The 23,690-nt window shown below is 61.4% G+C and overlaps 1 protein-coding gene across 1 annotated transcript; it reads left to right on the top strand.

The window, feature by feature from the left end:
• The first annotated feature begins 798 nt into the window (after nucleotides 1-798).
• COL8A2 (collagen type VIII alpha 2 chain) lies at nucleotides 799-22,734 on the top strand. Its single transcript, XM_026516675.4, has 4 exons — nucleotides 799-880; nucleotides 8,498-8,542; nucleotides 18,282-18,490; nucleotides 19,044-22,734. Exons 3-4 carry the CDS (start codon nucleotides 18,298-18,300, stop codon nucleotides 20,960-20,962), a joined length of 2,112 nt encoding a protein of 703 aa, XP_026372460.2. The 5' UTR covers nucleotides 799-880; nucleotides 8,498-8,542; nucleotides 18,282-18,297; the 3' UTR covers nucleotides 20,963-22,734.
• The last annotated feature ends 956 nt before the right edge of the window (nucleotides 22,735-23,690 follow it).

Here is a 23,690-nt window from a genome sequence, read left to right as displayed (position 1 = left end):
CTTCTTAGCTCCTCTTACCCTTGACCCTTCCCTCCAACCCCCACTGTTTGCTTTGGTGGACCAGCAGGATTATTTCAGCAGCCTCCCCCCCCATGTCCCTGCCTCTGTGCTCTGCACAGATGGGGAGGGGGGGTTCTTTCGAAAGCACAGTTCTGACCGTGTCACTGTGCTCTGCTCCAGCCTTCTGTGGCTTCCCATGTCTCTGAAGGTGAAGTTTAACCAGCGTCAGCATGGCCGACAGGATTGCGCAGCATCGGTCCCTGCCTGCCTCTGAGCGCACAGGCTCACCTCCCTAGACCCAGAAGTGCGGCGCAAGACGGCTCCTCCTCCCTCTGTTTTGAGGGCCCCGAGCCCTCCACCCCCAGCCTAGGTCACCGTTTGCAGGAAGCCATGGACGGCTCATTTATGGACCACGACTCTGGGGCTGCCTTGTCCCTGCGCAGACCATGCCCTCCTTCTCAGTGGCAGGTCTGTGTCCCCCTAGACGGTAACCCTCTCGGGCAGGGGGCCCAGACGCGGACACAGGGTGCGCGAGGATGGATGGGGACGCGCGGGTGTGTGGGGTCTCAGCTCCGGACGCAGGGAGGGGGGCGCACGTCGAGGCGCGGGCTGGGCGCGCGCTCGGCCGGGCGGGGCGCGGGCCTTGGCGGTGGCTGTGGAAAGAGGAGGGTGGAGGCCCCGCCCCGCCGCGCCCCTCCCGCCGCTCCGGCCCCCCCCCCCCGCCCCGCGCCGCCCGCCCACTCCGGCAGCCGCGAGGGGCGGCCGGCAGAGCGACGCGGAGCCCCGCCGGCGCGGACCACGAAGACGCCCCCTGCCCGGAGCCCGCGCGCCCGGGCGGCCCTCGAGGGCCGGGAGCGGCGCCCGGCGGTCGCCCCTGCAGGTAAAGGCGGGGAGGCTGGCGCGGACGCGAGGCTTGGGGGGCTTCGAGGGCAGGACCCGGCCTAGGCTGCCCCTGAGACTGTCCGGGCCAGCAGGCCAGCACCTCCGGCCGCGAGGTGGGGATGAGATGGGGCCTCGGGGCCAGGGGTTCGGTGCTAGGATGGGGGAGCCCTTCCCGTTCCCTGCGCCCCCGATTCCCCCAGCCAGGGCTGCCCAGGCGGAATCCCCGATAAAGCCCTCTCCTCCCTTCCTGTCCCAGAAATGGGGGCTCCAGCAGCAGACAGTTGGGTGGGATCCCCGATGATGGGGCTCTGGGCACATCACTTCACCTCGGAGTCTCTCTTCCCACCTGTGAAATGGGAGCGACAAAGCTTCCCCTGTAGGGCGGTGGAGGAGAGAGGAGGGGTGAGGGGCCTTAGAGCCCCCTCCAGCCGCAGGCAAGTGAAGCCCCTCAGCTCCTCCAGTCCCCTCTCCCCATCTTTCTGCCATTGCTGGCTTGCTGGCCACCTTCCAGTTCCTCTGTTTTTCTGCTTCTGCCCCCAAGTCCCTCCTATTCTAGGTGTTCTGGCAGCACCCCCAAACTGGAGACTGAGGTTTGTCCCTACCAGAGGCTCAGCACACCCCCACCGCAGCTCAGACCTGAGGCTTGCAGGGGTGAGAGGAATTGGGGTCCCAGGGCCCCAGAACGGCCTCCCCAGTGTGTCTGTTAGGGAACTGGAGAGGCAGGGGCCCCAGGCGTCCCCGGGTAGAGAAGCGCTGTTCAGCCCGAGGGGACTCGGGGGAAAGGCAAACCCTCTGAGTTTGCTTGTTGTGTGTGCTTGTGGACCTGTGTGTGAGCCTGTCAGCATGTGCGTTCATGGGGTGTGAGGGGGCCAGTGAGTGTCTGCCGGTATGTTATTAATGTGTGTCAGTCAGTGTGTGCTTGGGTGAGACCCCCAGTGCGTGTGGGAACCTGCTAGGTTCCTGACAATGCTGCCACTGACCTCCCTCTGGGGACCCTGGGGACCCAGAAGTGCTTCCTCCCGTCTGCCTGCAGCGCCTCTTGCTAAGACCTGTGCCGTTGCCTGTGGCCAGGGTCCATCCCCCGCTTGGAGTGCCCTGAGCAAGGGCAGCCTCCTGGGAGCTGCCCTGGGCATTTGGAAGGGCTGGGGCCTGAGGTGGCGGGAGGGTCAGGCAGCCCGGGGTTTCTCTCTGGGCACTGACCCTCGCTGCCCTCAGCAGGTGGGGCGCCCTCAGGGAGCCCATTCTAGAGCCCAGGAGAGGGGTGGGGGTCTGGTGGGCAGGAACTCTGTGGGGGAGTTGGCAGTCTCGGTCAGGGCGTAGATGCCTCCACTGGCCTCCTGCTGGGCTGGGGCACACCAGGGTTCTTGGACGATCACCCCAAAACGATGAGGGCACAGCACAGACACACACAGTCACACACAGCTACAGTCGCTCCCACTGGGTCACACACAAGCACACATGTGAGCATGTTCTGAACACACACGACCACAGATGCTCAACGACTGTCACGTACGTGCGTACCCACAGTCACCCCCAAACTCCTACAGACACGTGGTGGGCCCCCTGGGCCCAGCCAGACATACTCAGACAGGACAACACACACACACACACACACACACACACACTCAGACACACTCACACTCAGACACACTCACCAGGGTCTCTTTCTCCGGTTTCACTTTGTCCACCAGAGTGAAAATGAGCGTTTCCGCTCTTTGGCTCAGTGGAAGGGGAAAGAAAAAACGGAAGTGAATTTGTCTGCTCGCAAGAGGGAGGGGAAAGATACCAAACAGGGCTGTTAGCCTAACCGCCCCCCACGACCTCCCCTGCTCCTGGTCTGAGCCAACCCAAGGTTAGCAGAGCCCCAGCCTCCCAGCCCTGCTGCCCCCCCAGCCCACTCCACACCCCCCAGTGGTGGGCGTGGGGCTCTCCTTATGGGACGGTGGGGCCTCAATGAGTGGGTCCCATCTGTGGCCCCAGGCACTTACAGAGTTGGAGTGGGGGAACCGAGAGGCACAGGGGCCTCTCATATGGGGTGCAGCTGTGTCTCAGGGTGCCCATTGAGGGGGACGCACCGTGCAAGCCAAAGTGCCGGAGGGAGGGGCTATCAGGGAGGCAGCACCAAAGAGGTGACCCTGGCTGGGACTTTGAGGGAGAATGCGAACTTTGACAGGTGCAGGTGGTGGAAAGGGTGAAGGGAGGCCATTCCTGTCAGAAGCAACGGCAGGTGCAAAGGTGGGAAGGTTCTCTTAGGGGACAGTGAGTAATTGGTGCTCACACAGTGGGGGGCCGAGTGGGACTGAGCACTATTTTGGGGTGAGATTTCCAAGGGCGCTGACCAGACAAACGGTGCACCCTGGGAGTCTCTGCGGTTGCTCTGGAAGCCAGGACGAAAGGGCATCTTACAGGCAAGGACCACGCCGAGGAGGCTGGGTTGTTGGAGGGGGAAGACTATGGGGGCTGAGGTGGGGTGGTTGCCATGGGGATGAGAGGAAGAAATAGGTGGAAAGAAGGAGGGGGAGAGACTGGTCAGGCCTCAGTGACGGACTGACCGTGGGGGTGAGGAGAGGGTGGGCCAGGACCTTGGCACTGGGTGACTGTGGCCTGTCCCCAGAGGAGGCAGGTGAAGGGGAGAATATGGGTTTGGACCCGGGTGTCTGGTATGCTGAGATGGCGAGGGACTGGGTTTTGAGCGTCGCCATGAATTCGGGGGTGTAGCGTCTGGGAGGCCTGGGGTGTGTCCGGAAGCCCACGTGGGTGGTGAGGCCCTATGTGTGCACATGACTGCCCAGACATCAGCCAGGGAAGTCGCACTCCCAGAAAGGCAATTCCGGACCCACTCTACTGTGTGGGCATTTCCAGGGTGCTGGGGTGTGGACGGTGGGTCTCAAGTGAAGGCAGCCTGTGCCGTGAGGGGAAGAGAAGGCCTTGGCAGCCGGACAGACCTGGGTTACTTTCCATGTGACCCTGGGTAAGCAGCTTCCCAGCTCTGTGCCTCAGTTTCCCCATCTATAAAACGAGAATGCTAATACTAGTCTCCGGGGTCATTTTACTTGCAGAGAGGTAAGGAGTGGTCCCAGGTCACACACATAGACCCTGGGACATTCACCCAGACTTCCGATCAGTGTCGGTTACACCTCTTTGGGCGGATCCTGGGAAGGGACATGGGAGGACTTGGCCCTGCTTCTATTCAGATTCTTGGAGAGTTTTGAATTGGGAGGTGACTGTCCCCATGCAACCCGAATTGGTGGAGATCCCTGGCTCTTGGAGGGCAGCGGGGGTGGTAGAGGGTTAGTGCCTCGTGGGGAGAGCCATGCCAGTATTATGGGCTCATCTCACGGGTGGGCTTATGGAGCCTCCCGGAGGAGCCTGTGCGAGGTCACGCAGCAGCCAGTGGCAGAAATGAACCAGAGGCCAGGGTCCTGGCCTCAGGCCTTCCTTCCTTCCCGAGCCTGCCCCACTGGCAGGGCCCATCAAGGATCTGGGGTGGAAGGAACTTTGTCACCTGAGGTTCTCTAATATCACTTCTTCCCGTCCCCTTCGGAGAGGGTCACAGTAAGAGTTTATTGGGCACCAACTGTGTACCCGGTCCTATGTTCACATGTCTCATTTAGTCTTTGTAACAATGCTGCAAGGCAGGAATCAGTGGCCCATTTAGCAGAGGGGAAAGTGGAGGCTCAGAGAGGTCATTTATCAGGCCAAGTGTCACCTTGCTGAGTGCTGAGCGGGGATTCACTCCCAGGTCTGGGAGGATGCATGGCTCATGTTTTGCCCACTGACCTCCTGGGTCACTGCCCTCTCCAGGGCCTGATTTGGTGGAGAAAGGGATGGAAACTTAAATGTTGAGTGTCCACAGTGCCCCAGGCATTTTCACAGCCTGAGGCACTCGTTGGGGGGTGGGGAACATGAGTTGCAGGCATGCGAAGGTCAGGCCTGGTGAGAGCCCAGAAGAGGGGCCTAGGATGGTGTTTTCTAGTATCTAAGAGCCCGCTGTGGTCCTGGTGGGCCCTACTAGGGAGGGCAGCCTCTGGAAGGAAGGGGTCCTGGTTTCAGGTCTCAATTTTGCCACTGGCTGCTATGTGACCTCAGGTGACTTCTCCTCTGGGTCCCCATAATCCCGTTGATGAGATGGGCCGGGAATGCCATCCTGCCTCTCCTTAGCGCCCGTGGCGGGGAGCAAGGCAGATTGAGGGGCAGAAGTCATTTCTCCTCTCCTGAAAGATCCCAGGAGGCCTACTCTGTGATGTCCATCCCTGTCCCGCAGCCACAGCCCTCACTCCCCAGAAGCTCTCCCTGCGTCTGGCCTTCTTCCCTCCCTCCGTGGTGGCTGCTGGCCGCCTGGCAGCTCTGCGTGGGCCCTGCAGGCCACACTCCTCTGACAGGCGACCGCGGCTCAGCTCGTGGCAAACATTCTTTTCATAGTTCCGGGAGCACAGCAAATCCAGCTGCTTAGCCAGGAATGCAGAGTCCCCTCCTGCAGCCGCAGCAGGGGCTGTGGGGGGGGGGGGCTCCTGGGGGTCAGGCAGGAGGGGTGAGGGACCCCCTCTGCCCCCCACTGCCCCCCCTTGCCTCTGCCGCAGGGAGCTGTGAGGCTGTCCTCATCCTCTGTGGGCTCCCTCAGCTTAGGTCCAGACACGGGGGCCATCCTGCACTACCTGGCTGGGTGACCTTGGGCAAGTGACTTCTCTGAGCCTCGGTTTCTTCATCTGTAAAATAGGGTTTATAATACTAACCTCACACAGCTTTTGAGAGGCGTCACGGTGATGATAATGACAATAATAGTAGTGAACATTTACTGAACGTTCCTATGTGGTAAAAACCGCTGGATGTTCGCGCTATGAAGCTGACTCATTTCATCCTCCCACATGCTCCATGAATAGGAGCTGACCCCGTTTCACGGATGGAGCAGCTGAGGTCCCGAGGAGTGAGGTCACGTGCTCGGGAGAAGTAGGGCTGGGAGAAGAACCCAGGCAGCTGGGCTCTCAACCCGTTATGATTTTTCAAGAGGGACTCTCAGCTTGGGCCTGCTCCAAAAATGGGGACATCCCCCCCCTCCAGGAGTCCTTCTCCAGGACAGGCCGACGGTTTGCCTCAGGGCCATCAACACCTCAGTTTGGAAAGTTGGGATGGGGACACGGGCATGGGACCCTGGCCAGCCTCCGCGGGAGCCCTCTGCCGAGAAGCTGGTAGGGGGCGGGGGGTGCAGACTGTCCCACCCACCTCTGGCCTGGGATTGAGCTGGCAGCGGGCTCCGTGCAAAGAGGAGATGTCGCCAGGGGAGGGGCTCAAGGAGGAGATTAGGAAGGGCAGCTGTGGGGGAAGGTTAAGAACAGAGGCCCATTGAAGTAGGTTGGGGCCCTGCCCTGGCGCACCCCGCCCCCGCCCCAGCTTCCCATTTTGGAGGACTGAGGGAGCCTGGAGCACCTGGAGGAGGTTCCTGAGGCCCTCGATAGTCGCTGCCCACCGTGTTCCCAGCCTTGCCTGTCCCTGCGGCCATCCGGGTTGCGGCCGCACAGGTGGGGAGAAGGGGGACAAGGTCCCAGGCCTGAGGTCCCCCGGAAGCCCAGCTATACAGGTGGTTTGGCCAGCTGGGGGGTGGGCAAGCCCCGAAGTTCAGATCTGGCCCCCGTGCCTCCCAGCCCCGTAACCTTGCAGAATCGATGTCACCCCTCTGGGGCTCAGTGCTCCTCCTCAGAAGAATGGGACAGCAATTCCCACCTGACAGGGTTGGGCAGGAGTTTGAGGAAATGATGCTGGGAGTGTGCCCAGTGCTGTGTCTGTGCATAAAACGTGCTTGGGATTTAGAGACCGTTGTTATGAAGGGCTACCATGGGGCGGGCTGCGGAGCCAGCTTTAGGCTGGGCCCAGTGTCCCCTGATTCTGACATTCAGGCATCTCGCTTCTCCTTCCAAATCACCTGTCTAGTGCAGAGGCGAAGAGCCCAAGCGTGGGCGCCAACAGCCTGGGTTCAAACTCCATCTCTACCCCTCGTGAGCTGTGTGCCCTTGAACCAGCTATCTAACCTTTGTGTCCCCTGGTTTCTCCATCTGGAAAAAGGGAAGACGAAGTAGCTATTTCCCTGGCTCGTTGTGAGGATTGAATGAGATAACCCACCGCAGGAACCCCGAGCCCGGCGCAGAGCAGATGTGCGATAAACGAGAGCTGCGATTCATCGCTGGTTCTTGTGTTCCTTTGCTTTCTTTTAATTCTTCCCATCCTCTGGATTCGGTTAGGGCGTTCACACCTCCACACCCTCGCCCATGCTGTTCCCTCGGCCTGGACATATCGCCTGTCCCCGCCCCCACCCCGTTAAACGCATGTCCATCCTTTGAAGCCCAGATGCGGCATAAGTCACTCCCCAGTTGTGAGCCTGGGGCTGGGGCTGGGGCGGGGGCTGGAGAGGCCGGGCTTGAGCTGCACATTGAGGACCCCCCACCCAGCCTTCACGACAGGCCTGGGCCCTCAGAGAGGAGCCTCCCAGCCCGCCTTTAGGGTCGCGGCACTCAGTGGCCGGCACGGAGGCAGGTCCGAGGCAGAGGGAAAGCCTAGGAGCAGCTGGCTTTGGCATCCGGCTGCTTGTGCAGCAAGAGACAGGGCCGGGGTGTCAGAGTTTCCATGGGAGCAGGCAGAGGCGAGCAAGCAGCTGGGGGAGAAAGTGACGCTGCTGCTGGCCTCCCTGCCAGGTGGGCTGGCTAGGTGTCCCCTCCCCACCCACCCGGGAGTCCCATCTGGGCCTGGGCTCCAGCCTCAGCTCCCTGTGTACAGCTGTGTGGGACAGGGACGGGGCATGATTGATGGAGGCAGAAATGGGGACCTGGCCATCCAGGGCTCTGACCACATCACCTCCCCACTCAGCAACCTCAGTGCGGGCATGGCATTCAAGGGTCTTCACTCTGTCGCCCCGGCTTCTCAGCTCCTGCTTGTCCTCTCAACCCCTCGGCCCTTCTGGACCTTCCCATATCTGCCAAGCAGCTTCCTACCGCCTGAAATTCCTTCTCTGACTTTGTCTGCCTTTCAGACTGCTCCTCACCCTTCAGGATCCAGTTCCAGCAACCCTTCCTAGGTGAAGCCCCTGGGGAAGCTCAAGGGGGAGGCAGTGTTCCCCGCTCGGTGCTCCTACAACCCCGGAGATGTTAGCCAGTGGTGCAGGGGGCCCTCGTGTGATGCTAGTTTGGGGCAGGGCAGGGCACAGGGCTGAGCAGCTTCTGTGCCCCCAAGGCCCAGCCTCGCTTCCCCACCTAGTAGGAGCTTCCTCGGGCAGGAACCCTAGCCTGTGGTAGGGGCACCCCAGCCCGGGCCGACAGAGAGTAGGGACTTCTCCAGTATGGATCCTGGCACGCGGAAGGTGCCTCCTGCCTGGGCCCGAGGACAGGAGGACCTCCATCACCCCTGCCCAGGCATCCACGGGCATTGCTAAGTGTGCATGGAACAAATAAAGGGAGTTCCCTCAGGCTCCCTGAGATGAGGGGCTGAGATCGGGGCCACACTCCAGCAGGGGCTCCGGGTAAGAGGCCTGCAGCAGGCCCGGGGTGGGGGTGGGGGGCTGTGGGTCAGGGCGGGAGGCTTCTCCAAGGCTCCTGGCAGCTTCCTCACTGTCTCCCTCTTTTGTCCCCAGGCCTTGCCTTTGCTGGGACCTTCAGAGGCCCCTCCGACCTGAGAGGTAAGCTAGACATGGGGGCAGGGCTCTCTGACAGCGGGGACTGGATGAAGCCGGTGCTGGCGGCTGTCTCGCTTTGCTCCCTCCCTCAACAGCAGAAGCCCCTCCCAGGTTCGGGGTGTCCTAGCGGGCCGCCCCTCGTGCAGGTGACCTCAGCTCCCTTCGGCCTGGGCTTTCAAACCCCAGCCCAAGTCGGAAGCAGCTTTTTCTCATTTGTGAACTATTTCTCCCCGGCTCCTTGGCGCAGCCTGTGTTTGCTTGGCCTGCCCGGGTGCAGTGGCCTGGCTGTGCTCCCGCCGGGCCCCCTCCCAGCCCAGGCCGGCTCCTCCTGCCGCCGCCACCGAGCGGGGAAGCCGCGAAGGCTCAGGAATCTTGGCTGGCGCGAGGAGGCAGCGGGCGGCGGGTGGCGCTCCGGAAAAGGCTGCAAATGTGAACCAGAAGGCGAGAGATTGGCTGCCGTGAAGGCCCGGCCCGGCCCAGGGCTTGGGGGTGGCTGGGGCTGGGGGGGTACATTTCCATGTTCAGTCCCACTCAGAAGTTCAAAGCCTCTGCTGGGAAGTGAGCGATGTCACCAGCTGAGGCCTGAGCCCCTTGGCAGGGAAGGACCGGTCCCCTGGCCACCTGCCTGAAGACACATATTGCCCTGAGTCCTGCCCGCTGCTGGGCCTCTTCTGGTTCGTCTGCCCCCAGCTGGCTGTTCCTACCTCCCTGGGAGCGTTGTTGCCCCAAGATACTGCTCCCTAGGAGAGTAGTGGGACTTCTGCCTCCTACTCTCAGAGCTGGGCAGCAGCTGGAGCCGGAGAGGTGGAGCTCGTCCCCTGTGGGGAGGGAGATCCTGCCCAAGCCCCCTATGCCCCAGAGCTGAGACGGACTCTGGAAGAACCACAAAGAACAAGGGGCCCTGTGGGAAGCCATCCTGTGGGCTCCAGCCAGCCAGGCTGCAGACTCTATTGAGCACCTACTGTGTGCCAAGCCCCAGTCAGGGATGAGGCGGGCATGGGGGAAGAGGTGCCCAGGAGAAGTAGCTGTTCTGCCTGAGGGAGGCACGGAAGGCTGCTTGGAGGAGGAGGCATCTGAGCTGTCTCAAATGAAGAATAACATGTTTCCTTGGAGGACAAAGATAGGAAGGGAGCTCTGGGCAGAGAGGGCTGTGAGGCAAAGGCAGGCAGGTGGGTAGAAGGAAATACTGAGAAGGTTGGGGTGTCTGGATATGAGGATGCTGGGCCTCAGGGCTACAGTGGGCTCCTCTCATCCCTAAATGTGGGTGTTTTCCCCAAGGGGGAGTCCACGGCTCTCGTCGGGTTACAGCAACCTGGCTGGTGAAGCCCTGTTTTTATCTCCAGTCTGTGTCTCTTTCTGTCGAGTTCCATACCTGAAGTTCTCTGTCTCTTGCATGCCTCCACCCCTGTGGCTGCCTACTCTTCCTTGCCCAGATGTGTGCTCTGCTCTCAGTGTGAAATGTTATGTTCCACCATTACTCCTCTGGGCTTTAGAGCTTTGACCTGCCCTCCCAGCCTCCTGACAGTGCTGCTTCCCAGCTGGACGGCCCTGTGGTCTGGGAGCCTCACCTGCGGAGGTGAGGCACGTTGGGACTCTTGGCAGATTTGATGCCTGGTAGGGGAGACCGGGTGGGCAGGGAGCAGTGACTCTGTCCTGCCACGGACCTGGATGATGACGTGGCCCCCAGGCAGCCCTGCCCCAACCTGGCTACCTCCCTCCACCTCCCAAGTCCCAGGTTCCAGGCGGTTCTTTGGTTTTGGAGCAGTTCTCATGCCTGTGCATTGAGATGCGAGGGGTTCAGAGACTCCTAGTGAACCTGAAGGACCGAGCTCAGCTCGTGGGACTGGGCTCCACAGGTCTCCACCCGGGGAGGTCAGACACGGACCTGATGTTAGCGTGGGCATTAAGGGTGTAGTCGCTGGCCTTCTAGAGGGTCCCATCAAGTGACCGACAGCTAGAGACTTATAAGGCTGGAACTTAGACAGGTTCAAGGACATAGGAGAGAGACAAATGGGGTCACAGAGATGGGCAGAAATAGGACAGTGACCCAGAGACGGGATGAGAGAGACACCAGGAGATGCCTGAAAGGCACAGACAGGTGAGGATCTGGGTTTAGTGACACCTAGACGCAGAGGAAGGGACACAGACGGGCGCGGCACACACCCGCACGGCTCCCATAGCACGCTGCTCCCGGCCCCTTGTCCTCCTCTGTCGGACTCTTAGAGTGCAAGCCCCAGTTGTGATCTCAGGGTTTTGCCAAGCTCACCATCAACCTCTGCCCTCTCCGCCTCCTCCATTTTAATTGGTCCACATCCTGCTGGGTCTGAAGTATGCCTCCTCCTCCAGGAAGCCACTTGAATTGCAGAATAACATGGAATTTATGAAGTCGGTACTAGGGAGCCACTGGAGAATCCAGAGCAGGGAAGGACCATGGGCAGAACTGTGCCAAAGTGTGGTCCACACACACGCAGCACCACCTCACCTAGGAGCTTGTTAGCAATGCAGACGTTGGGCCCCACCCCAAGTGTACTGAATCAGGATCCGGGGGCGTGGGGCCCAGGAACTTGTGTTTTCACAAAGCATCTGATGCACACTGAAGTTTGAGAAGTGCTGTTGGATTATCTACGGAAAAACAGAATGAGGATGGGAGTGAGGCTGCTATGATAAAGTAGGTGAAGATTTGGCAATTTAATATATCAAAACTTCACTAAACGGCCGGGGTTTGCCTGCGCTGTGTGTTGGGAGAGGATAAGGTCTGTATTAGGGCAGATGCTATGTGGGAAGGAGGGGAAGGAATAGAAGTGAGAGAAGTAGAGGAGAGCCTACAGGATTGGATTGGGGGTGTACATGTAAAGGAACAGGGCTGTCATGTTCAGTTGTACAGGTTGGTTACTGTACAAGTGCACCCAGGAAGGGCAGTGAGAGTACCCGAGTCTGCTGGAAGGAGGGGTAGCCTTTTTTTTTTTTTTTTAAAGATTATTTATTTATTTATTTATTTGAGAGAGAGAGAACAAGTAGGGGAGAAGCTGAGGGAGAAGGAGAAGCAGACTCCCCGCCAAGCAGGGAGCTTGATGCAGATGCCTAACTGACTGAGCCACCCAGGTGCCCCGGGGTAGCTTTTCTTTTCTTTTTTTTTTTTTTTAATTTATTTATTCAACAGTGATAGAGATAGCCAGCGAGAGAGGGAACACAAGCAGGGGGAGTGGGAGAGGAAGAAGCAGGCTCATAGCAGAGGAGCCTGCTGTGGGGCTCGATCCCATAACGCCGGGATCACGCCCTGAGCCGAAGGCAGCCGCTTAACCGCTGTGCCACCCAGGCGCCCCCCGGGGTAGCTTTTCTAATTATGCTAAGGCATTGGACAGCCTAGAGAGATTCCTCACTGCCCTGTAAGGAAGGAGGGGTCAGAAGGATGTCCAGATATCTGGCCTGGGCCCTTGGGAGCGGGGAAGAAGCAAGTAATGGGGAGAAGATAATGACAGCAGTTTGGGGGGAGGGCCAGCCAGGCGAAAATGCTCAGCTCAGAGTTGAACATGAGAGTGGGGCTCAGGGCAAGGTGGAGGCAGATGTGGGAGCCCTCAGTGATGGGATTGAGACTGTGGGGCTGGCGAGAGCTGGAAACTGCAGGAGAAACATCCAGAGACAAGGGGTGATGCCTGAGCCAGCTCCTTGGGGCAAGCCTGGGTCTGCAGAGTGGGCAGGGGAAGGGAGCCGAGAAGAATCTGAGGAGGAGCCTTTCCAGGAAGGAAGAGAGCAGGGCCCCAGGCAGGATTCTGCGCTGAGGGGAGCAGGGAGCGGAGAGCGGGGTGAGGGTTAGAGACAGTCCTTTCAAGGAACTTGGCTGAGAAGGCTGGGGAGAGGCGAGGATGGCTGGGGTGGGGGTGGTTAGGCCTGTGTGGACAGGTGATGGAGAGGCTGGAGACGGGGTGGGGGTGGGGGGCATACGCAGACAGTGAGAGGCCCTGGGGAAGGGGTATGGAGGTGGCTGGGCCTTGAGTAGGCACACATCCCTTTCATCCGGGACTCAGGAAAGGAGGACAGGAAGGACGCCTGGGGGGCTCAGTCAGTTAAGCATCTGCCTTCAGCTCAGGTCATGATCCCAGGACCTGGGGGCCAAGCCCTGTGTCGGGCTTCTTGCTCAGCGGGGAGCCTGCTTCTCCCTCTCCCTCTGCCTGCTGCTCCCCTTGCTTGTGCTCTCTCTCTGTCAAATGAATAAATAAAATATTTTTTAAAAAGAAAGAAAGGAGGGCAGGAAAGAGCTCCCCACTTCCCACAAGCTGGGAAAGAGGTGGGGGAGGAGGGGCCAGGGAGCCCCAGCCAAGTCTGGCACTGCCTGGCTGGGCAGTGGGGGGCGGGCATCATGCCCAGTGGGTGAGGAAGGCAGCTCCTCTGCTGCCGGGTGAGATCCATGACTGCATCCTAGCCCTGAGCAGGTTGTGGGACCCCTGGTCAGTCCCACCTCTGAAGCCATCAGGGAAAAGGCCTGGGAGACCAGACAATTGACTTTGGAACTTTCATAAGGCCCTGGCCTCTGGCAGCAAGTCACCTGAGTTTTTTAAGGGTTGGAGAAGATGTTGCTTTGCAGCAAGAGAAACTGAGGTTAGACTGAAGGGAGAACTTTCTGGCCATCAGAGTAGCAGGACAGAACAGCACACCTGGAGGGGCCAATGGCTCAGATCACCTCCGTTAATCCTTTCACACGTGAGGACGCTGAGGTTCAGAGAGGTTAAGTCACGCGCCCAAGTCACACAGCTCATATGTAGCTGTGCTGGAACAGGAGTCCAGGGGCTGCCGGAACCTACAGGGCCTTAGGGGTCCCCAGGGCTGGACCCCCGAGAGAGAGAGAGAGTCTGAGCAAGAAAGGCTGCTCACCTGGTGAGGAGGCAGAGACAGGGCTGGAGGGAGAGACAGAGACAGAGAGAAATGAGTGCGGGCCAGAGACGCAGTGAGAGGGCAGAGAGGGAGGCTGGGGGGGAGGGGAGACAGGAGGCACCAGGGGAGCAAGCGGGGCAGCCGATCCCGCAGAAATGTCTCCACAACAGGAAGCGTCTCATAACATACCTGTGGTTTGGCCGGGCCGGGCCGCCTGCGCGCTCCCCACGTTCCCTCAGCGCCTCCGAGAGCCCGAGCCTGTGCAGGGCCGACTTCCGTCCCCCCCCAGCCCCGGGAGGGGGGCTGCCTGCGGGGGCCACACCGGCCACACCGCGCATGGTCCCCTGGGAGCCTTCTCCCTGGCCCCCCCTTTCATCTGGACCTCTGGTAGCTCGTCTGTGAAGTGGGATGGTGAGCGGGTGGGCCTCTCCCTGCCGTCGGATGGGGGGGCCCTTTGCGGTCACCCTGGGACAGGCCCCCCGGAGAGCGGGCGCGGGTGAGGAGGGGTCGTGGTTCGTGGATGTCTCTTCCCCTCCTGCCGCCCTGTCTGGGGGAGAGGGGTCTGTACTGGTGGCACTTCTTGCTGCCGGCACCCCATCCCCTCCCCACCCCTAATCGGCCTGAAAGACCCTGGAACACTACGCACCCCCAGCCAGCCTCCGTGGCCGCCGCGGGAGGGGGCCCAGGCTGCCACAAAACGCTGACTTGGACAAAACGCCGTTTTACGGGGATTTGTTGAAAAGGGGGAAATCCCCGCTAAGGACTTGCAGCTGTGCAAACACCTCGTCTACCCTGCCCGCCGCCAGCGCCGATCCCCTGAATCAGCGTCTCCTCCCGCACCCCACCTCGTGCCCCTGCCAGCCCCGCCTCCTCCCAGCTGCCCCGGCTCCTGCCTTCCTCCCTCACAGGTCACCAGAGAGGGTGAGGGCTTGCCCAAGGTCACACAGCAGAGCCGGCCTTGAGCCCTGACACCCCTGCTGGGCCACCACGGCTCTCGGGGAGAACAAGAGCAAGCGAATGAATCGAATGAATCGCTCTCTTCTCTGCACTTCTCTTCCCTGTGCAGGCTGTTCTTAGCTCGAGTTCTTTGACTGAGTGTGTCCCCACCTCTTCCCACTCTAGCCCACCTGTGCCCCCCTGGCCTGGGGAGGGGGCTCCCAGGGTGACGAGAAGTATTTGCACAAAGGAAAGGACCCAGGGAGTTATCGGTACAGTCTTTAAACTTGACAGTGACTTGAGTTCATCCAACTTCTATCAAGTGTCACTGTGCGCCAGCCAAGTCCTGTGCTGGGCATGGAGTGGGGTCAGAGAGTGACACAGCCGAAAAGGGATACAGAGCTGTGACGGGGTGGCGTGCAGGCCTCGGCGGAGACCAGGGCAGGCATCCTACAGGCTTCCTGGGGGGCCAAGGATAAGTAAGAGTCTGGAGGCCGATGTGCAGAAGGCACAGAGCTTCAGGGAGCCGGGGGTGTGGGGGGCAGTGAAGGGCGGGAGAGGGGTGCCAGTGGAAAGGAGGCAGGGGGCTCGGAGCACCCAGGCACCCTCGGCGCTGATGGTGGCTGGGTTGGGGGTCCCACGGGGCTGCCACGACGGGCCGTTCCAGGGGCATCATCCCTCTCTGCAGCCCCGTGAACAGGGGGCTCAGCACACCCCTTCTCAAGGCCATGGGCTTGCCTCCACTCCCCAGCCCCCCCTCCCGGGGCTGGAGTGATGTTCTCTCCTCAAACCCGCAGTTGGCCTGGAGCTTCTCTGCCTGTCTGTCTGTCTGTCTAGCTGCTGCCCTGCCCTGTCTGCTTCCCCCTGGCAGTTCTCACAGACCTGTGCTCAAATCCTGGTTGCTGGCTCTCACCCTCAGGCACACCTCTGTACCTCCCGGAGCCTCAGGCTCTTCATCTGCAGAAAGAGTGGGGTGGGGGGTGGAGATGGGGTGCCTCCTTCCCAGGGGCCTTGTGGGAAAGAAATCATTTATTGAACAGAACGCTAGGCTAGTGCCTGACCAGAGGTCCCGGTGCAGCGAGTGTGAGCTGTCATCCTCACGCAGACCCTGCTCACTGCAGGGGAGACATCTGCCCCGGGGTCCTGCGTCAGACCTGTCACCCTCGGCTGAGGGAGCCCAGTGCAGGAGGTGTTGGGACAGGGCAGGTTTAGGGAGCCACAGGGTGTGAGGTAGGGATGCTTCCCAGAGACCGGCCCGGCCAAGGAGTTTGAAAGGTGGGGAGTTGGGGGTGGGGGTGGGGGCACGCCTGGGCTCTTGGCTGGACTTGGGGCTCTTGCCTTGGTGTCCTGCCTGCCTGTGCTCCCCCACAGTCCTCTACCTTAAGCTCCCTTCCATCTGAGCCCAAGGCTGCCCGCACCCTCCATCACCACCACCCCAGTGAGGCCTCAGCTCAGTATTAGGAAGACAGTCAGGGCTCCCAGAGCCAGGGCTGTCCTGAGTCCTCCTGTGGCAGTGCCACAGCCTTGGCCTCTGGCATACCCAGGCCAGAACTGTCGCCTTGCCTCCTCCTACTCCCTGCTGCAAGCTCCGCCCCCTCGACCCTCTCCCCCACACTCCCTGCCCACCCACCAGGCAGAACATTCTAGCTATGAGCATGGGTGAGCACCCCCCCAAGCTCCCCCGCCCCGGGACAGGTGGCCAGTGCAGGAGGGCCCTTATCCCTCTCCAGAGAGGTGGGAGGAAGTGGTTCGGGGCTGGGGCTCGAGAGTGAGACGCTCGGGCTTAGGTTCGGAGCGCTAGTGTTTCCTCACGTGGAGGACAGACAAGGCAAGCCTCTCGGGGCTGAAACGTCACGGCAGCACCCCGCCAGAGCCTCCATCAGCCAGACCTACCTGAGGGCCGGGCCCATAGGCTGTGGCCTCTGAGTCCTGGCGTCAGTCACAGTGCGGACAGAACAGGGGGCCTGTGTTGAGGGCTGTGTCCTGGGCAAGATTCTTAGTCTAAGTTTCCGTTTCCACATCTATGAAACGGGGATAGTAACTGTATGAGCCTCGGGGTGACCGAGGGGACTCTGAGGTGGAGCCTGCCGGGCTCTGGACTGGGGAGCCCTGCAGGGGGCAGACATCCCTGTTGGGGGCTCAGGGGAGCTTGAGGGACATACACCCGCCCAAGGTCACAGGACAGGGTGATGGCAGAGCTGGGGCTGGCAGCTTCGCCGGCCTTCTCTGGAGCCCTGCATTCATTCCTTCGGAGCTCGGTGTGCTACTGAGCTTGGAGGAGCGTTGAACTGCACCTCCGGACCCAGTCCAGCCCCAGGGAGGGCCTTGCTCCCCACATGCATCCCCGGATGTACTCAGCCCACCCACAGACCACCTCCTGCAGTGGGGCACAGGTGTGGAGAGGCCCCTGGGGGTGAGGGGAGCCCCAATCAGGGAGGCAGGAGAGGTGGGACCTTCCTTGGATGTTCAAATGCCACGTAGTCTCCCCTTGCAACACGGAGCGGCCCTGCGGTGAGGCAGGCGCGGGATCTCCTGCCACCGTGGCCCCCAGGGGCAGGCTGCTTTGTCCAGCTGTGTCACAGTGCCAGCTTAGGGCGCCTGCGGGGCTCCGTCGGTGAAGCGTCTGCCTGCGGCTCAGGTCATGATCCTGGGTCCTGGGATTGAGCGCCGTGCCCTGCTTCTCCCTCTCCCTCTGCGGCTCCCCCTGCCCTCTCTCAAATAAATAAACAAATGACATCTTTGTTGAGCTACAATTCACATATCATACAGTTGGCCCATTTAAAGTGTCTGATTCAATAGTTTTTTAAAATGTATTTTAAAACGTGGGCAGCCGTCATCACAGTCAGTTTGAGAACGTTTTCATCACGGCTCACAGAAACCCTGCCTGCTTTGCGATCGCTCCCTTCCCCCTTCCCGCTGGCCCTGGGCAACTGCTGGCCCACGTTCTGTCTCTGTACCTCTGTACGTTCACCTGTCTGGACACTTCATAGAAATGGAATCGTGGACATCTTGTCCCTGAGGAAACTCAGGTCCCCAGGGTGGAAGACTCAGGCCGCGTGTCCACCTCTAGACTCTGTGCTCCTTCCCCACCCAGGCCTTGTTCTCAGAGCTGAGCTCCAGGCTGTGACAGGGCTAGGTGGGACACAAAGGGGCGAGGGGTCAGCTCTACGGAGGGAGGGGTGACAGCGTCCCAGTGCCTTGAAGGATGAGTAGGAAATTGAAAGAACATCGAGGGCAGAGAAACAGCAGGGGCAAAAGCCCGGAAGCATGGGGCTGCCTGGTGTCAGGGGCAAAGGTATGGGGGAGCAGAGAGGCAGAGAAGGGGGTGGTAGGTGACAGGTTTAGATTTTAAAAGGCCTTGAATGCCCTGCTAGGCACCACAGACTTGATCTCGAAGGCAGAGGGGAGCCCCAGGAGGGCACCATCAACCTGATGTGAAGTCAGGCAGACCTCGGTCAGACCCCAGTTCTGCTGCCCTTCCTTTGCTTTAGTTTTGTCATCTGGAAAATGGGGATGACAGTAATAATAACTTGTTCAAGTATTGAGAGCATTAAGGGAGTTCCTGTCTCTAGAGAACTCAGCCCGGGACCTGGCAGAAAGCCGGCGCAGCACATGGGAGTGGGTCTTATCATCGAAGGCTCATAGCGGGGGTGCGCCAGGGTCGGAGGGGTGCTCTGGAAGGGCATCTGGTTGCCAAGCGGCGGGGTGGGGGAGGCTGTCGTCCGGGGGAGAGGGCCCCTGGAGACTCGGGTGTGGATGGACAGCCCCGCGCGGGCTTGCGGCAGCTTTCGCAGGGGACTCCCGCACACTCGGGCTCGAGGGGCGGGGGGGCGTTGCTCGTGGTTAACACGTCCGTGCTGATCCGCCGGGGAGTCCCGGGCCGGTGCGAAGCCACCCGCGGGCTGGCTTGACGGCCCCTCTCGGTTCCTCCCTGCAGCACGCCCGCGGACGCCATGCGGGGGGCTCTGACGCCCCTGTCTTCGCTGCCGCCGCCGCCGCTGCTGCTGCTGCTGCTGCTGCTGGGGTGCGGGCCGAGGGCGGCCACCGGAGGCGGGGCCGCGGGCTACGCACCGGTGAAGTACGTGCAGCCCATGCACAAAGGACCCGTGGGGCCGCCCTTCCGCGAGGGCAAGGGCCAGTACCTGGGTGAGCGCTGATCCCCCCCCCCCGCTCCTCCCTGGCCCCCAGCCACAGCCTCTCCATCCCCCCCACCCAGAGAGCTTCCCCCCCTTTCCCTTTCCTCCGGACGCCGGTCCAGGGTCTCCGACCTCCGAGCGGCGGGAAGTGGGGCGCGACCCGCTGGCAGAGGTGGTCTTCAGCGGGGGTGGGGAAGGGGCGGGACGGAAACGGGGGGCGGGGGCGGGGCGGGGTGGGGGGGTAGCGGACTGGTCCGACCTGCTCTAAGGAGGTCTGCTGGCGCCACCTGGCGGCCATTCCACGCCCCAGGGTCGTGCAGGGATGGGAGTCACCCCAAGCTCCTGGGGGAAGGCCGGCCTGGGTAGGTTGGGTGCTAGGAGCCCCCAAGAGGGCCACTGGACCTAAACCCCTAAACCCCATCTTCCATGAGTGCACGGAGAGAGAGACGGGGTGTGGCCTTCATGAGCGGATGTAGTGTTACCCCGTGGTGGAGTGGGTAGATGTGACCCACGTCTCCACCAGCCGCGCCCCTGACTGCCCCTTCCCTCTCTCTCTCCCTCAGAAATGCCTCTGCCGTTGCTGCCAATGGACCTGAAAGGCGAGCCCGGTCCGCCTGGGAAGCCCGGGCCTCGGGGGCCCCCTGGCCCTCCTGGCTTCCCAGGAAAACCAGGCACCGGAAAGCCAGGACTCCATGGGCAGCCTGGCCCCGCCGGCCCCCCTGGATTCTCCCGGATGGGCAAGGCTGGTCCCCCAGGGCTCCCGGGCAAGGCTGGACCACCAGGACAGCCAGGGCTTCGGGGCGAGCCAGGGATACGAGGGGACCAGGGCCTTCGGGGGCCCCCAGGTCCTCCTGGCCTCCCTGGGCCCTCAGGCATTGCTGTCCCTGGAAAGCCAGGCCCCCAAGGGGTGCCAGGGCCCCCAGGATTTGGAGGGGAGCCAGGGCCCCAGGGAGAGCCGGGGCCCCCAGGTGATCGAGGCCTCAAGGGGGATAATGGAGTGGGCCAGCCAGGGCTACCTGGGGCCCCAGGGCAGGGGGGTGCCCCTGGACCCCCTGGCCTCCCTGGTCCCGCTGGCTTGGGCAAACCCGGTTTGGATGGGCTTCCTGGGGCCCCTGGAGATAAGGGCGAGTCAGGGCCTCCCGGAGTACCAGGACCCAGGGGGGAGCCAGGGGCTTTGGGCCCAAAAGGGCCCCCCGGGGTGGATGGTGTGGGGGTGCCAGGGGCAGCAGGGGTTCCAGGGCCACAGGGCCCAGCAGGGGCCAAGGGGGAACCAGGAACCCGGGGCCCCCCTGGTCTGATAGGTCCCACTGGCTATGGGGTGCCAGGACTGCCAGGCCCCAAGGGGGACAGGGGCCCAGCTGGGGTCCCAGGACTTTTGGGGGACAGGGGTGAGCCAGGTGAGGATGGAGAGCCAGGAGAGCAGGGCCCGCAGGGCCTTGGGGGCCCCCCAGGACTTCCAGGGTCTGCAGGACTCCCTGGCAGACGTGGGCCTCCTGGGCCCAAGGGGGAAACAGGGCCTGGAGGACCCCCAGGAGTGCCTGGTATGCGGGGTGACCAGGGGCCTAGTGGCTTGGCTGGGAAACCTGGGCCCCCAGGAGAGAGGGGACTTCCTGGAGCCCATGGACCCCCGGGACCAACTGGGCCCAAAGGTGAGCCAGGTTTCACGGGCCGCCCTGGGGGACCAGGGGTGGCAGGAGCCCTGGGGCAGAAGGGTGACCTGGGGCTCCCTGGGCAGCCGGGCCTGAGGGGCCCCTCAGGAATCCCAGGGCTCCAGGGTCCAGCTGGTCCTATCGGGCCCCAGGGCCTGCCAGGCCTGAAGGGTGAACCCGGCTTGCCAGGGCCCCCTGGAGAGGGGAAAGTGGGGGAACCCGGAGTGGCTGGGCCTACAGGGCCCCCTGGGGTCCCTGGTTCCCCAGGACTCACTGGCCCTCCTGGGCCTCCTGGGCCTCCCGGTCCGCCTGGCGCCCCTGGGACCTTGGATGAGACTGGCATCGCCGGCCTGCACCTGCCCAACGGTGGCGTGGAGGGCGCTGTGCTGGGCAAGGGGGGCAAGCCACAGTTCGGGCTGGGAGAGCTGTCGGCCCACGCCACACCGGCCTTCACCGCCGTGCTCACCTCCCCCTTTCCCGCCTCGGGCATGCCTGTCAAATTCGACAGGACTCTCTACAATGGCCACAGCGGCTACAACCCGGCCACCGGCATCTTCACCTGCCCCGTGGGCGGGGTCTACTACTTCGCTTACCACGTGCACGTCAAGGGCACCAACGTGTGGGTGGCCCTGTACAAGAACAATGTGCCAGCCACGTACACCTACGATGAGTACAAGAAGGGCTACCTGGACCAGGCGTCTGGCGGGGCCGTGCTCCAGCTGCGGCCCAATGACCAGGTCTGGGTGCAGATGCCGTCGGACCAGGCCAATGGCCTCTACTCCACCGAGTACATCCACTCCTCCTTTTCAGGGTTCTTGCTCTGCCCCACATAACACCACGGGGGCCTTGTCGCCTCGGCCTCCTCCTCTTTAGTGGTAGAGAGACCTTCTCAGTGACAAGAACCTCCATTTAAAGAAAAAACCAAAGGCCGAACAGACACGGAAGCAGAGGCGGCCGTGGCCTTGGCCCAAGGAGACTGGTTTGGTTTCTCCCTCCACGCAGGCTGAAGTGGTTTCTGGAAGAGGCTGGCCTGAGTTCCTCTCCCCCAAGTGTCTGTACAGCGTTGGGGTTGCGCCCCCACTGCAGGCAGGGCCCCAGGACGCTCAGCCCGGCTGTCGGAGCCCCCTGCCCTCTCGGGAGTCCTGGGCGCGGCTGGGCGGGGAAGGGAGCTGCTTCTCTGAGTCAGAGTGGAGAGGGCACTGAGCGCTCCATTCCACTCCCCCAGGGAGACGTAGGCCCAAGTCCTGCCCTTCCTGCTGGCCCCCAGATGGCACCTCGGATCTCGGCTGGGGCTCTTCCAGCTCCCTGGGGCCCCAGCAGCTGACGGTGGGTCCCTGAAGAGTTTTTGCTTCCAGGGGAAAGCCAAGGGCAGGGGGCTTCGAGGTGGCCAGTGTGGACACCCTGCCAGGACTGCGTCCCCAGGATGGTGCTGTGGCATCAGGCCTGTCCATGGTGCCTGGCATGTGGCCCCTTCTCTGCAGGGTCCTGGGAAGGGCCAACCCCTTTTCTGCTCCAGCTGCAGCCTCAGGAGCGGCGGTTTGTGACGGGAAGGGCAGGGATCTGGGGCACAATGGCAGCCCTACATGTCCCCCTCCGTCTCCCGGGCTGCTCCCACCGACTGGCTCTGCCCAGCCATCGGGCAGCGGCTCAGGCCCTGAGGGACAGCCACAGCAGGCGCGGGGCAGGATCGACCAGCAGTGAACCCGAGTACCCTCCCCTCTCTCTCCTTTCACCTGCTGGGGGAGGGCTGATGTTTTCATACACAATTGTAAGGTATCTGCCACCCCCCCAACCCAAGTGTCCCCAAGGCAGAGAGCCTCTTTTCTGGCCCTCAGAACAAGGTACACACAAGCTCGGGGATGAAGAAGGCTCCCTCCTGCTTCTCCTTAACAAGAACCATATGGTGGGTATGTGTGTCTACTAGAGGGGTTAATCTGAGGGGGCTTCCTCTCCTTCTCCCCTCTGGTTCCAATTTCCTGTTCTAAGCAGGATTAGGGCCCAGAAGGCTGAGGCTCTGAGGAAAAGGGTGCCAATAGGCCCCTTTGGAATGAGTTGACTCTGGATGTTTCTGCCGTTTTCCCCAAGCAGAGCCCCCCCTGCAGGAAACAGGCAGGATCCCTCTCCTATCTCCTAGTTCAGGCTCGGTGGATAAAGCTGAGATTCATGCTGGGGCAAAGATGGCCACTTTCGGGGGGCGGGGGGGGGGGGGGCTGTCAGCCATCCCCCAAGCCAACCCGCTTCTCTGTACCAGTGTGAACCTGGGTCACCCAGTGTGGTCTCACACTGCTCCAATCCTGGCCAGCACCAGACGGTCCACGTTGGAAACGGGGCGGTGGCTGACTTCTGGCTCACTGAGCTGTGGGCCCCTGGGCCCCTGGGCCGGCCTCCCCGACCCACTTCTCCCCAACAAAGCAGGCCCTTTGCTTGCTTTGTCTTTCAGAAGAAGTGAAACCCAAAGCTGTGCGAGTGACCCTCGAACAGGTTTTGACTGGGGTTCATGGTGGACTTCTCGATCCCCGAAACCCAGGAGAACGAAGGAGTCTCAAACCGAGCCTGGTGGGGTCCTTTGCTCAGCCTCCTTCCTGGGCCAAAGCCACCACCATCTGACCGGTTGGGGGTGGGGGTGGGGTGGGTTCTGTTGGGTGGAAATTCATCAGCTCTCAGGGGGAGCCCAGGGGACTAAGGAGGGCACTGGGGGGGGAGGCAGAAAAAACTCAGCTTCTGCTTAATGTCACTCCTGCAGCCTTTGGGGAGGGGTGGCTGGTGTTTCTGAAACGTCGAGGGATTTTAGTTCCAGGCGTCCACTTGACTAGCTTTGATAAACGATGCCAAGTTTTAACTATGAAAACTACGGTACCTTGGTGCATTTTTATATTGATTCCTAGGTTTTTTTTTTTTAAGATTAAGGTTTGAACGTTTTCATTAGTAATTTCATTTCTAACCTGGTATAGGAAGCTTAGTTCTCTACATACCTATTATGTGCCACAGAAGATTCGGGAAAAATGCGCTTGGGAATCCAAAAAAAAAAAGGGACTTCTTTTTTAAAAGAAAAACAGCAGTATCGACTGCCTGTACTGACACCACCTCAATAAAACCCATTGTCTGAAACAGCGCCGTGCGGGCCTGGCAGCGATGCAGGGGGTCTCAAGCTTCTGGGGCTCTTGCTCTACACTTTCCCTCAGGAGCATGCACCCCTCCCCCCCAGGCCCCCAGCCGTGGGTTCTGTCACCACCGCATCAGAAATGCTCCATGCTCCTGGGCTGCCAAGGCTCTGCACCAGGGAAATGCCAGGAGGCATTTTGAGCAACCAAAGCAAGGCAGTGATTGGAGCTGGGGGAGATGGTTCGAGCTTCCCTGGAACATTCCTGTGAGCTCTCAGGGGTGGTGGAGCGTGACAGCTGGCTCAGGATCCCAGGGACCAAGTTTCCACATTTGATACAAATTATCAATGAAATCATGAACCTCTGATCCTGACGGTGGGGGCCAGTGCCAGGCCCATTGCCGAAGGCGGGAATAGGGGTGGGGGGGCTGACCTGGGCAGAAAGCACCTGCCCACAGCTT

The sequence above is a fragment of the Ursus arctos genome, unplaced genomic scaffold (genome assembly GCF_023065955.2).
Source record: "Ursus arctos isolate Adak ecotype North America unplaced genomic scaffold, UrsArc2.0 scaffold_32, whole genome shotgun sequence".
NCBI lineage: Eukaryota > Metazoa > Chordata > Mammalia > Carnivora > Ursidae > Ursus > Ursus arctos.
This window is presented reverse-complemented; position numbering and strand designations above follow the sequence as displayed.

What these genes read in the sequence shown, in the direction of transcription:
- COL8A2 (XM_026516675.4), top strand. Translation starts at nt 18,298, where the DNA reads ATGCGGGGGGCTCTGACGCCCCTGTCTTCGCTGCCGCCGCCGCCGCTG. An exon ending in GGGCAAGGGCCAGTACCTGG is followed by an intron (nt 18,491 to 19,043) that starts GTGAGCGCTGAT and finishes TCTCTCCCTCAG; the next exon opens with AAATGCCTCTGCCGTTGCTG.